Here is a 13,481-nt window from a genome sequence, read left to right as displayed (position 1 = left end):
GTGCCTGTTCTGTCCTTCACCCTCCCAGTTGAGCTCAAAATCCTTTTCGTGCACGAGACTTCAGGCTTTAAAAGATCCCTTTATACCCAGAGCTTCACTTGTCTCCCCTCCTGCTGTTGGCTTCAGCCACAATGCCTTATTCATGAAATCCACATCCCGTTATACCTACAAACCATGTAGCTGAGGGCACCAGAGAAGTAGAGCTTGACCATAGCAGAATTAAGTACATTTTGCATACAAGCATGTTCAAAATTTGCTTATTATTCCTTGAGTTTGGAATCTAGGCCCCTCACAGAAAAACAAAAAGCGACAGAGAAGTTACAAGTTAAAAAAAATGAACCCATTCCCATCACCCAGGGGGGGTCAATCATTTCAGCAATGCTTCCTTTTCTTTTTCTTTCTTATATAAATATATCCTATGCTTACTCTACGGAAACCTGATTTCTATCATTTAACACAGATATCTGTATGTGCCAACGAATGTACGTCCTTCGGCATATTTAAAGGATGCAAAGAGTTCCATGGCACAGGTGTATATACTTGGAATATACCCCGGACAGAGAAGGGATTTGTTATTGTTATAAAATTCCTAATCACTTGGTTTTAGATAATCTGGGAACTCATCTTAGGATTTGATAGATCTAGAATAAACAGGAAAACTAAGCCACAAAGAAGAGAACTATAGATTTCACTTTACCTATTTTTCTCTTTTTTTTTTTTTTCAACCACACGCAGTCACTTGGCAGTCACAGTCAAGCACTCCTCACCTCTCCCAGCCCAGTAACAGGCCAAGACTTAGTTTGGAGAAAAATGGCCAAACACAGGAGGGGCAAGTTTCAAGGAGCAGGGGTCACAAAGGCAACAGTTGTAATTTGACTGCTTTGTCTATGAATACAAAGCTCTTTCACACGATTTCACTCTATTCTCATTAAAAACTACTGAGATTTAAAGCAGTGTTTCTCGCATTTCAGTCATCCACGTAGGTAATTCGTGGCTTTGTCACAGCTCCACACCTGCTGCACGCTCTGCTATTATTTGATTAATATTTTTCTTTAAATCAACTCACTTTAAAAATTTGAATATAACCATTTCTGCAGCAGTAATACAAGCCACGGACTTGACGTGCTCATGATTTTTTTCCCCCCTAATGCTTCAAAGAAGTAAATATACAGATTTTGTTTTAAAGCTTACCCCTGGGCTACTGGCTTCCTGCCACAGGCCGCCAAATGGCACTTGTGCTGTGCTTTGGAAACCCGGAATATAAGTGAGGGGGTACCTACCGTAACATGCAGGAAGTGGCCCTGACCTGAAAACCTGGAGGTTCTGCCCTGCTGCCCGTCGTGGGGTGTGACTTGGGCTGATCATTCACCCTCTCTACAGTGGTTTCCTCATCTCAGGCTCGTGTCCTAACACCTGTTCTGCAACCACGTGACAGATGTGAAGAGCAAACTAGATCATGAATGCCAAAGCCTGTGGGAAAGCAGAGTGACCTGGACACATATAAGCTTAGGATGGATGATAAAGGCCATGTTCATTGATTATCTCCTAATTGTGAGGCTCTGTGTCCAGATACAAAGATGAGTCACACATGGGCCAGTACTTACACACACAATGACTGTCTGGGGAAGGATCTAGGCAGTAAATGATGGAGAACAGTGCTCTGCACTGGCTGCGCACTGAAATCACCTGGAGAGTTTGGTTTTCTAATCAACTTATATTTTAGAGCAGTTTTTTTTCCTCAACAAAATTAAGTGTAAGTTACAGAGATTTCCCATATATTCCCTGCCCCCACACATGCATAGCCTCCCCCATTATCAACACCCCCCACCGGAATTGGCATGTTTGTTACGTTGGTGAGCCTATGGTGACACATTGTGATTATCCAAAGTCCACAGTTTACATTACCATCTCGGTGTTGTATACCGTATGGATTTGGACAATGTATAATGACATGTGTCCACCATTATAGCATGATACAGAGTAGTGGCACTGACCTAAAATCCTCCATGCTCTCCTCATCCCTCCCTCCCCCAATCCGAAGCAACAACTCATCTTTCTACCATCATCTATGGTTCTACCTTTTCCAAAATGTCACATGGTGGAATGATAGAGTACGTAGCCTTTTCAAACTGGCTTCTTTCACTTAGTAATATATAAGTTCAAGGTTCTTCCCTGTCTTTTCACAGCTCAATTGCTCATTTCTTTAGAGTGCTGAATAATATTCCATTACCTAAGTAATACTCCATTGATGTACCAAGGTGTATTTTTCCATTCACCTACAAAAGTCATCTTGGTTGATTCCAGGTTTTGGCAAATATGAATGAAGCTGCTATAAACATCTGTGTGCAGGTTTTTATGTGGATGTAGGGTTTTACCATCTTTAGACAGATACCAGGGAGCATGACTACTGGATATATGACAAAAGTGTTCAGGGTTTTTTGGTTTTGGTTTTGTTTTTTAATTTTTTTTAAAGATTTTATTTATTTATCTGACACAGAGAGAGAGAGATCACAAGTAGGCAGAGAGGCAGGCAGAGAGAGAGGGGAAAGCAGACTCCCTGCTGAGCAGAGAGCCCGATGCAGGGCTCAATCCCAGGACCCTGAGATCATGACCTGAGCCAAAGGCAGAGGCTTAACCCACTGAGCCACCCAGGCACCCCAAGTGTTTAGTTTCGTAAGAAACTGCCCAGCTGTCTTCCATGGTGGCTGTTCATTCTTGCATTCCCACCAGCACCAAGTGAGGCTTCCTCACTGCACATCTTCACCAGCATTTGGTGTTGTCAGTGTTCTGGATTTTGGCCATTCTCAGAGGGGTATCATGGTATCTCATTGCTGTTTTCATTCTCATTTTCCGGATAATATGGGATGTGGAACATCTTTGCATATGCGCATTTGTGATCTGTATATTTCGTTTCACAAGGGGTCTGTTAAAGTCATTGGCCCACTTTGAGAGCTTTTAAAACTACCAATGACCAGGTCATCCCCCAGAACACCATCAGCTTCATGTGTGAAGGAATAGAGTGGGCACACAGGGCCCCACACTCAGAAGACCCTGCCCTCGGTCTAATGCTCTCCTGTCATCCCTTTAAATTCTTACTAATTTTTGAATGAGGGTCTCCATGTTTTCATTTTGCACTGGGCTACAATTGCATAGCCAGTCCTAGCCAATGACCCTATTCTATTTGGTCTAGAGAGCATCTGAGCATTAGGATTTTAAAGCTCACAAGAGATTCTTATGGGCAGCCAGGTTTAGAAACTTCTGTTCTAGATCAGGACTGCTCAACCTCAGCATGACTGACATTTCAGACTGGAGAATGTGCTTGTGGTGGGAGCTCTCCTGTGCATTGTGGGGTGTCTAGCAGAATTCCTGGCCTCCACCCCCTAGATGCCTCTAACTCCGCCCCTCGATGTGACAACCAACAATGTCTCCAGACCCTACCAAACATTCTCTGGGGGGATAGAATTGCCTTGGTCAAGCTAATGCTTTAAAGGAAGGGCAAAAACTCTCCTTAGACCTAACTGATTAAATCCACGTATGCAGAATTGGAAAACTAGCTATTGCAACTAACATCACAGAAACGACAATCTTCTTTCAAGCGGTGACAGCCTTCTGCTCCAGTAAACACCTGCAAGGCTTTAGGGACCCATCTCCGACCTTATCTTAAATTAAAATTAAGTAGGTGTCTGCTAAAGAGCTACTAAGTGGCTCTGAGAAAAGGGACCATGTCAAAGGAGATGCCACAGAAAGGGAAAGAGAGAGCGAGAGACTGAGAGAAAGAGAGCGCATGCCTCAAAGAGTCAAGAATTCATGGAGATCCAGCACTACCATTTTCTCTGGAGCACATTTCTTTCTACACAAGTCAGCTCAGCCCAGTAGAGCTGCTAAATCATGCTTCACAGAAAATTACCTGCAGAGCCTAAAGTACCCTCCAGTAATAAAGTGGATGTTTGTCGGGACCTTAAAGTAAGCCAAAAGGCCAAGGCATGAGGTAACAAGTAAGAGCTTTCCTACTGAGAAAGTGATTAATGTGGCAAAATGGACCAGACAACAGGACCAGCATGTAAATGCTCGCTCATAAATCAGAAGTAGGGCACAGCACGGAAACTGCTCACGTTCACTTTAAAATCTACATAGAAGTCATATCTACCATGCTCCTGTCCTTTCAAAAAGGGACTCATGTGACTTTTCAGCCTTCCTTCTTGGACGCTGTGTTCCCTCTCCAGGGAGACTCCTATGAGTCTTGCCCTCAGTGAAAATTGCCTGCAATTGTACACTAATGGCTTAAAACCCTGAGGATGTTTATTATGTTGTCTCTGTCATGCACTTGGAGTTTGGTTTCAGAACAAATGTATTAAAGAGCAAATGCTGGCTGGCGGCTAGTTTTCTTACGTGAACTGCTGAGCTATATGAATAGACACATACATGTATACATATAAAATTTTATTGGAAAGGGACTTTTTTATTCTTCCTATATCTGCTCATTATCTGGGGATAAAAAGCAATCCATAACTCATCTATATTACTCAAATACTCATATCTATAATTATGTTTTATATATATATATAATTTTAGATATATTTTTCACTATCCCTGGAGATGGTGATTAAAGGAAGTCTATATGAAGCTTATTTGTTCATTGTAGTGCTAACAGCCTCTTGTACAGAGCACACCCTGTGTGCTAGGCTCTCTCTCAGCCATTCGCTCTCAAGGATTCCTTATTTCATCTAATCTCTGCTTCCACTCAAAGGTGGAAGTGTTAGTTTCAGTCCAGTGACTGTGGTTTGACCATTGATTTTAGACCTGAGAAAACCCAGACAGAGCAAGGTGTAGGCACTTGCTCTTGGCCCCCAGTGAGGTGTCAGAGCCAGGGTTAGGATGCCTGCTCTACCCACATCAGAGCCCAGGCTCTGCCCACTGGGTTGTGCTCTCTGTCATTACCATCTTTCTTGTCTTCTAGTAAAGTCATCAATACAAAATGCCAGTTTTTGGATTATACTGTATCATGAGTGCTTTTATAATCTATCATATCTTCATATTTACATATAGATACAGATTTGTATCATGTCATCTATAATCTGTTGTAAGTACACTGATGTTAGATTCTAACATACACTTATTTATTTATTTATTTATTTTTAAAAATTTATTTGAGAGAGCAAGCAAACAAGCATGAGTGGGGGTGGCAGGGAAGGCAGAGGGAGAAGGTGAAGCAGGTTCCTCACTGAACAAGGAGCCCAATGTGGGACTCGATCCCAGGACCCTGGGATCATGACCTGAGCCGAATGCAGATGCTGAACCCACTCAGCCACCCCTCTAATATTAATTTTTTAAAAGATTTATTTATTTTTATTTGAGAGAGAGAGAGTGAAAGAACACTTGTGCGGGCAGGGGAGGAGCAGAAGGAAAGAGAATCCTCCATCAGATTCCCCACCAAACTCAGAGCCCACAGCGGGGCTTGATCCCAGCACCCTGAGATCGTGACCCAGGCCAGAATCAAGAGTTGGATGCTCAAGCAACTGAGCCCCGCAGGCACCCTAGACTCTAACATTTAGATGGTGGCAATACCTTGGTCAGGTTTTAGAACGCATGACTCCAGAAGCTAGAAATTTATACGTTGACTTTTAGGTGAAAACCCTTGTGAGTTGTAGGTAACTATGAACAACACGTACTTGGGGCACACCCTCTGAAAAGTATCCGCCCCCCTTCACCTGCTGGTTTGTCAGACCGTGTCTGTCAGGTATACTACCGAAGGACACGCTTGGTGGCACTGAGAGGCGCTAACAGAAGATGCACGTGACCTCAACGTATCTGAAGCCTCATACTTCAGAGTATTCTATCGTAGAACTGAAATACCTTACACAGCAGAAGTCTGCTCAGAAAGACCTAGATGGGGTTCCAGAACAGTGCTCTCTGTATCACTGGATCGAAGACCCCCATGGTCAAACCCCTTCCTTTTTGATCTGAGCAGGGTAACTCCTCCACCCAGGACTCCTGAACGTGCCAAACTGATACTTAAGTGCTGTATGGGTATATAGCAGCTCCTGCCTGGGGTGAGGCTGCAAATCGGAAGATTACATGTATCTACTGATAAGAAAAATCGAATATAAGAAAGGTTTCAGAGTTCAAAAAAACCCCAACATGCTAAAAGATCCCGCTGTCCAGGTGAAATCCATCTTATGATGCTATATCTGTCTTCCTAAAGTAAATCTCTTCTTACTCTGGGATAAAATTGCAGAGACTGCAAAAACACATGTCTTTCAATCGCAATGTCACAGCCCAGTGAGTGAGAGTAAAAAAAAAAAAAAATGGAGTTCTCATTAGATGCCACGGCAAGCCCCCCAGAGCCCACCAGACTGACAGTTCCCGCGGAACACAGCCAGCTACCCACAAGCTGAGGCACTATTTTGAAGCCTCCCGTCACTTTTCTATTTGAAGGTACAGGTTTGAGTGTGAGGTTCCAATACCCAAGTGAGAACATAAAGCAGTTTGAGTCTAACACCATCTGGAAAGCCTTGGGAGGTTCACATTATCTTCGCACCTGCCATGGAGAAGAAAAATCAACTCTGATTTTTAGAAGGGACTGAAGTCATTTAGGTCTTGCTGAAACGACTCCCCAGGCAGCCCTGACAGAGCACACCACCATCCGGGCCATACCCTCTTCCCTCTTTAAATTCCCTTGCAAGAGACTAGTAGGAAGAAATCCAACCAGAAAAGTACCCTGTGAAGCTCCGCCCATGGCTCTCCTGCCGGCAACCCCCCGCCCCCCAGTTGCTTAGGTAGCACCCGGGCCAACAAGACAACATACCTGCAAACTCGTCCAGGGGAGTTACAGCCACTCTGTGCTCCAGGTGCAGAGAGGAGAGCCAGACCCTCCACAGTCACGCTGGAGAATCATCACCAGGAATCAGGGAAGAAAGCACAAATCTCCAACACCTTTCTCCCACTCCCATTACCAAACTGGGCCCTTGGGACTTGCAGTATTAAGCTCATTATGCAAACATTCTAAGCGCCATTGTTCTAGATGGCCAAAAAAAAAAAAAAAAAAAAAGAATTACATGGATTCAATCCTTGCCCTGTGGTATTTAGAATTTGCCCATCTTTCGTCCTGTACTTAGAGTTTTACACTGGCTGTATCCTTTAAGGATACATGTCATGAGAGGCTTGATTGCTGCATGGAACACTGGCCTTATTACACAATGAGTGAACTTAAGGAGAAAGGTATTTTATTTATAGCACTACTGTATCCCCAGTTAATTTCCTTTTTTACCATGGCAACGCAAGGCGACACACACAAATTCTGCATTGGCGGAATTTCACCAATAAAACATATTTAGAATGTGGCTTTTGGGGGTGGAGGTTAGCTGATGCACTGTCTACCCAAAAGCAATACAAAGTCTTAACTGGAAGTTCCAGTCAAATGCATGATGGGGTCTACTAAGAAAAGAAGGGGAGATAACGTTTGGCTGCATTCAGGTGGGAGGGGCTTCATTTTGTTTTTTTCCGGGCTCACTTTAAACCAGGTGTATTCTCAGCTGTAATCTTAAAGCTTGCCTCTTAGAGTTAATAGCCAAACTACCCTGGCAGTCATGCATGCCATTTTCTTTTCTACTAGAATCTCTGAAGGCAGGCGATGTTTTGCCTGCACAGTGTGCAGTCTCTGTATGGTTACTTTGGGTGTGGGAGATTGTTGTATTATAACTGCTACATCTTCCTCCAACTCTAATAAAATCTTGAATAGCTTTGGGTTCAGAAGAGGAAACTATTGCATTGTTGCCGAAAGTAACAACAGTGTGGTGTCAGCACCTCCCAGAGAGTTACCCAAGTGCCGGCTGATTTTTGCCTACGTTATAAAAACTCCGAGAAACAATATCATACATGTCTGTATTCTATTCCATCCACCCAGATGTAATTTACAGGGGATTTCATTGGTGGAAAATCAGCCCAAATTCAATTCTTTTGGGTTGCAAAAGAAGTGACATTTTCTTGCAAACGGCCCTAAATTTCCTCATTAGTTTATCCAAGTTTCCCAACTTTAATAATTCCATGTCCTGCAGATCTTACTTTGGTTACATCTAACCTGAGTACACAAGGTGCCGAAGCAAAAAGGCATAAAAAAGAAAGTGCTTGTTTTATAACTAATGAATGGTTACAATGTTATTTGGAACTTGTGGGTGGATTCTTGGAATGTAAACACATTGGTTGGCTTCCATGGCACATCCTCTGTGTTTTATTTCCGACGTAGCCGGTGGGCGACTTGCCCGTTTGGTATGTGAGATGCTCATATTATACTCAGCGCAGAGGGGCTAATTCTCGTGTGAGTAGATGAGCAAATCCTGCAACCACTATGAACATGTCCAAATTAAGGCGCTAGGCTTGGACTGCTTTTTTAAACTACTAACTAAAACAGAGTTTGTGCCTTTCAAATACAGCGATACATTTTTCCTATGGTAGCTGAAAAGTGAAAATCTTAAAGACAAAAGCATTTCCGAGTCACCCCCTCACCCACAACTGAAGAATTTAAACTAAAGCAAAACGGAGAGATTTGAATAGAATGATTGAAAAATCCAAATGTTAAGTTATTAGCCTTTAATACGTGGGTTTATGAAATGTGATAATTTTTCAAAGCTGGATTTTCCATAAAACAGAATTTGTTCCTGAACATACAGGACAACTCTAAAAAGGACTAAGCGGAGAAAAGAAGGAGAATCGGACCCTTCGGCTACAGGCAAACATGCCAAGGCTGAGGGTCCAATAGCCCTCCCTGGTATCACATGAAAATGTTGTTGTTGCCTGTGTAAGTTCATAATTATTTCTTTACATAGAAAAAAGTAGTTTTTACATTAACAAGTTTTGATGACAATCTTTTAAAAAATATGTGCTTTCTTGTCTCTTTAAACAAAATGGTAGCTATCATACATGGAAATGCACTTTACTATCAGGTTCTTGGGGCTACAGAAGGTGCCTCTCAGAGTGGTACTCTTGTCCGTCTAATTCACTAGCTATGAGAATTCAAGGCCGAACTGATAGTTGCCTGCAAAAGCTAGATAAACTAGTTAAAGGTGCAAATTTAATATTATTATTGTAATGCTAACCTAGGATGCTCAGCTCTTGGTACATCTTCACATCTGATGTGCATGTTAACATGCAGGTATGTGTGTCTATGTATGAATGTTTATATGTATGTCTGTGTTTTCCCCTCACTTCCTGGAAGCTCTTTCCTCCATTCAAAATATTCTCCATTTCTATATTCTAAATATTCTCTAAATATTCTAAATGGCATTTCCAGAAGTCTGACCACCTGCTGAATGAAGTACTGTCCTATCTTGGGCACAGGAGTAAATATACCAGTCAATGATGAAGATAAGTTGAAGTTCTTATTCCAGCCTTCAGTTTATCTATTATTCTTTACTTAACTTCCAAGCCCAACTCCAAACGTGGGGTGCCTCCATGTCCCCCATGAGGCCGTGCCCACTCTGCAGCATCCCGGTGACACCACAGCACTCGTGCATGTAAACTCGCTCACCACAAAGCCTTCGCTTCAGATCTCACCGCACGCAGAGTGCCCCACGCACCTGCACCTGCAACGAGAAGTGTCTGAGCTGCTTTTTGATTACGATGACGTATCAGCATCTGTCGTGATGCAGCCAAATCTGTATGTTCATCTGCATTTCCCTCTTCCCTTCCAGGTGGGCAGCATGCTGAAGACCCCCAAATTACCTATTTGGCTGTGCAATATCAATGGAAACCCCGGTGTTCTTTTTAGCACAAACAAGCAGCTCTTGTCAGACTGGAGAGCAGAGCGTCGCTTTGATCTGTACCTGTACAGTGGCCGCCCCCCCCAGAAGAAGCCTGTGCATCTCACAGTAGGTGAGCATTTCAGACTCCCAAGTGCTGAGCCCCTTTAGGGTGCTCAGAAAGACGCGGTGATGGTGTTTCGCCGCTGTGTGGGTGTCCATGCTCGCCTTGCAGGAAGACGTTTGGACTTGAGTTCTGAAATGAAACCCACGCACGAGTCCCATGGGTCTAAACCCAAGGAGGGCACCCAGGGCAGTCTGCAGCTGCCTTAAATAAGAGCGGCGGGTTTAGATGTAGCACTGAGGAACAAACAACTTCTAGGTGGGAGAAACAACAAAAGAGAAAGAATCCCATCCGCAAAAAGCCCTCTCGAGGACCTTTTACCTGTGAGCACGGGGCACGTTAGTTAGTTCCAGCGCTGAGGGGAAGCACTGGAAGCATGGATGGACCGGGGCAGGGGTGTTCCAATCCGTCAATTCCATCCTACAACTGATCAGATGACCATCCAGTGACGTAACTCAGCAAACTGAGAGTGCATTTCTCTTCAGATATTAGAGGGCCTGCTAAGGGCCAGGCACTGAGCTAGATGGCTGCGAAAGCCATGATAACAAGGCATAGTCCCAGCAAAATGTAAGAGGTTCCGGTCCACTGGGAGAAGCAGACAACCACATGGGTCATTTTATTTCAGTTACAACCATATTCATTTAAACCCATAAGGAAAAAAAGCTAAACTTTAACTGCCTCTAAACTTGTAATGTCTTTGAGCCCTGGCCTTTTGGACAAGGGAATAAACACGATGAGACTGGGCATCTGTCATGGGTATCTTGGTCCTACTGGTGGAGGCTCGATGTTTGACTTGGCCTTTAGCATCACAGGCCTGGTGTTCAACAACTTTTCATGATAATGACTGAATCTGGAAAATTATCTTAATGACTCTTTTATCTGTGCAAGTTTTACTTCTTCTTTAATTATGGAAGATACATATTAGCCCATTTAATTTAGGGGGACATTGACAATATGTTCCTTAAAATATTGTTCCTACTTTACTCTCTTCTTTGAGGAAAGCATCATTTTTTAAAAGATTTTATTTATTTATTTATTTGAGAGAGAGAGAGAGAAAGAGAGCATGCATGCACATGCTCAAGCATGGGGGGAGGGGCAGAGGGAGAAGGAGAGAGAGAATCCCAAGCAGACTCTGAGCTTAGCACAGAGCCCGATGTGGAGCTCGATCCCAAGACCCTGAGATCATGGCCTGAGCCAAAACTGAGTCGGATGGTTAACGAACAGAGCCACCCAGGTGCCCCAGAAAACATGTTTGTATTAACTCACAGGCATTGCAAGAATTCTGTTCTGGGCACTGTATTGGAAACTGTACACATAATCCCAGTAAATTCTCCCAGCAATCATATGAGGTAGATACTATGATATCTATTTTCACATAGAAGACACTGAGGTAACCAATAAACAGTTGCTAACTGAATAAATGAGGCTGAGAGATGTTAAGTACCTTCTCAAATGGCATATGAGACAAAACTGGTTCTCTCTCTCTCTCTCTCTCTTTTTTTTTTTTTATTTGACAGAGAGAAATCACAAGTAAGCAGAGAGGCAGGCAGAGAGAGAGGAGGAAGCAGGCTCCCTGCTGAGCAGAAAGCCCGATGTGGGGCTCGAACCCAGGACCTGGGATCATGACCTGAGCCGAAGGCAGCGGCTTAACCCACTGAGCCACCCAGGCGCCCCTCTCTCTCTCTCTTTTAAAAGACTTTATTTATTTGAAAGAGACAGAGAACACAAGCAAGATGAGGGGCAGAGGTAAAAGCAGATGCCCCCCTGAGCAGGGAGCCCAATGCAGGGCTTGATCCCGCGACTCCTGGATCATGACCTGGGCCAAAGGCAGACGCTTAACCAACAGAGCCACCCAGGTACCTAAGACAAAGCTGGTTCTTGAGCCCTGTTCTTGAGCACCTCACTAAACTACCTCTCCCTTTACACAAAAATGTAAATGTACTCTTAGATGCATTGAGAAGTGATGAGCTCTCCTTCCTCCTGCTTTTCCTGATAACTTCCTGTAGCCCACACTTGGCTCTATGTGTCACATCATGGTGCTGGAATGTGCATCACATGATATATCAATATTCATGTTTCAAAATACACAAGCACCCATGCTACCACAGACTTGTTCTGTATAGGGCATTTCTACACACCATCTACTGGAATCTCCCTCTGCTTAACCAATTCTAGGAACACAGTTCACTGAGCCCAATTCCTGCCCACCCATCGTGTTTTTCTTCCTTCCTGGCTTCCTCTGGAATGGTGTATACAGGCAAGGGCCTAAATGCTGGCCATTTGGGGTGCTTGGGTGGCTCAGTTAGGCGTCTGACTTTGACTCAGGTTCTGATACCAAAGTCCTGAGATGAAGCCCCAGGTCAGCTCCCTGCTCAGCGGGGAGCCTGTTTCTCCCTCCCCCTCTGTCCCTCCCCCAGCTCTCTCTCTCTCACTCTCTCTCTCTCTCAAACAAATAAATCTTTTTTTTTTTTTTTAATGCGGCTGTTCCTCACTCAGATACTCACTCCCATCACTGGGAAAGGAACCAACATGAAGAGGAACACGTACCAGGAAGACGGTTTTCTCCAGTGGAGATGGCAATCAGAACCAAGTGGAGAGAAGCCACCGTCAACTGGCATGGAACCGCTCCCTTTCTCTAACGAGAGAGCCAGGACGTGCAGTGATTTCTGAAGTGTCGAGCTGCTCGGCACAAAGCCTCATATGGGGGTAGATCCTTTACTTCTATATTCCTCATTCATGAACCCCAATGAAACCCCACTTTTTCTTTTTGCACGCCCCACCCCTTTTTTTGGGTCTTTGCGAAGCCCTCTGCGGCTGTTAGCAGTGTTGCTGAAGAAACATAGGCACTTCCAGCAGGGGCCGCAAAGTGTATCCCTTCCTTTTTATTCAGTAGAGCAAATGAAGTGTCTTTCTTGACTATTGTTTTCAATCAGTCTTTTCTTGGTGTGATTCTCCCTGAGGATGACGGACACAGGCAGCTAGCTTTCATCTGGGGATGAAGTCATCAGTGATGCATCATCAGATTTTTAGTTATGGCAAGAACTCAAGCCTTCTCAAAGACTTCCCGGTATGGAGAGCATTCCTTTCCAAGGTTACATTTCACATGCCCACATTAGCAGGTTCTGGTCATTAAAATAGTAAATGGGCTTCTTTGGGCTTGGGGCAAGGGACTATTCCTGGTAGTGTGGCAGCGATAGTCGTCGGCTTATGGGTTCAGGACAAGGCGAGCACACAGGAGGAGACATTCCTTCTACCAGTGCTATGTTTGTTTCTTGTCTTTATAAGCTGAATATAAATACATAGACAAACAGATAAACTGAGAAAGAAGTCTTATTCCTAGGTAAAATAAAATTATATATAAAAGTAGATTCTCTTCTTACGTCATTGTTTAAAGGGAAACAATCCTTTTTAGAATGTAATCTTTCCCAGTCCTATTGAATGCCTACACTTTTTCTGAAGAAATACACAGAGTAAGACACCTATTCTTTTTCTTTTAAAAGTACACAGAAACCATTTTAGACCTTTTTCCAAACTCACTCCACTGATCTGCCAACTCTCAGACTTAGGGCTCTGTATTCACAAGCCAAAGGTTAGATTGCGAAGAACACCTTTTCCGAGCCCAT

General features: G+C 43.7%; 1 protein-coding gene across 1 annotated transcript in view; it reads left to right on the top strand.

Moving 5' to 3' along the window:
* MINDY4B (MINDY family member 4B) overlaps positions 1–12,497 on the top strand; it is a 36,089-nt gene extending 23,592 nt beyond the window's left edge. The window contains exons 11-12 of the mRNA XM_047726896.1: positions 9,687–9,867; positions 12,355–12,497. Coding sequence (XP_047582852.1) covers positions 9,687–9,867; positions 12,355–12,497 — 324 coding nt within the window. The remainder of the gene's footprint in view (positions 1–9,686; positions 9,868–12,354) is intronic.
* Positions 12,498–13,481: the final 984 nt, after the last annotated feature.

This window comes from Lutra lutra, chromosome 1 (genome assembly GCF_902655055.1).
Source record: "Lutra lutra chromosome 1, mLutLut1.2, whole genome shotgun sequence".
NCBI lineage: Eukaryota > Metazoa > Chordata > Mammalia > Carnivora > Mustelidae > Lutra > Lutra lutra.
The sequence above is the reverse complement of the archived record's forward strand: the minus strand, read 5'-3'. Positions and strand labels throughout refer to the sequence as shown.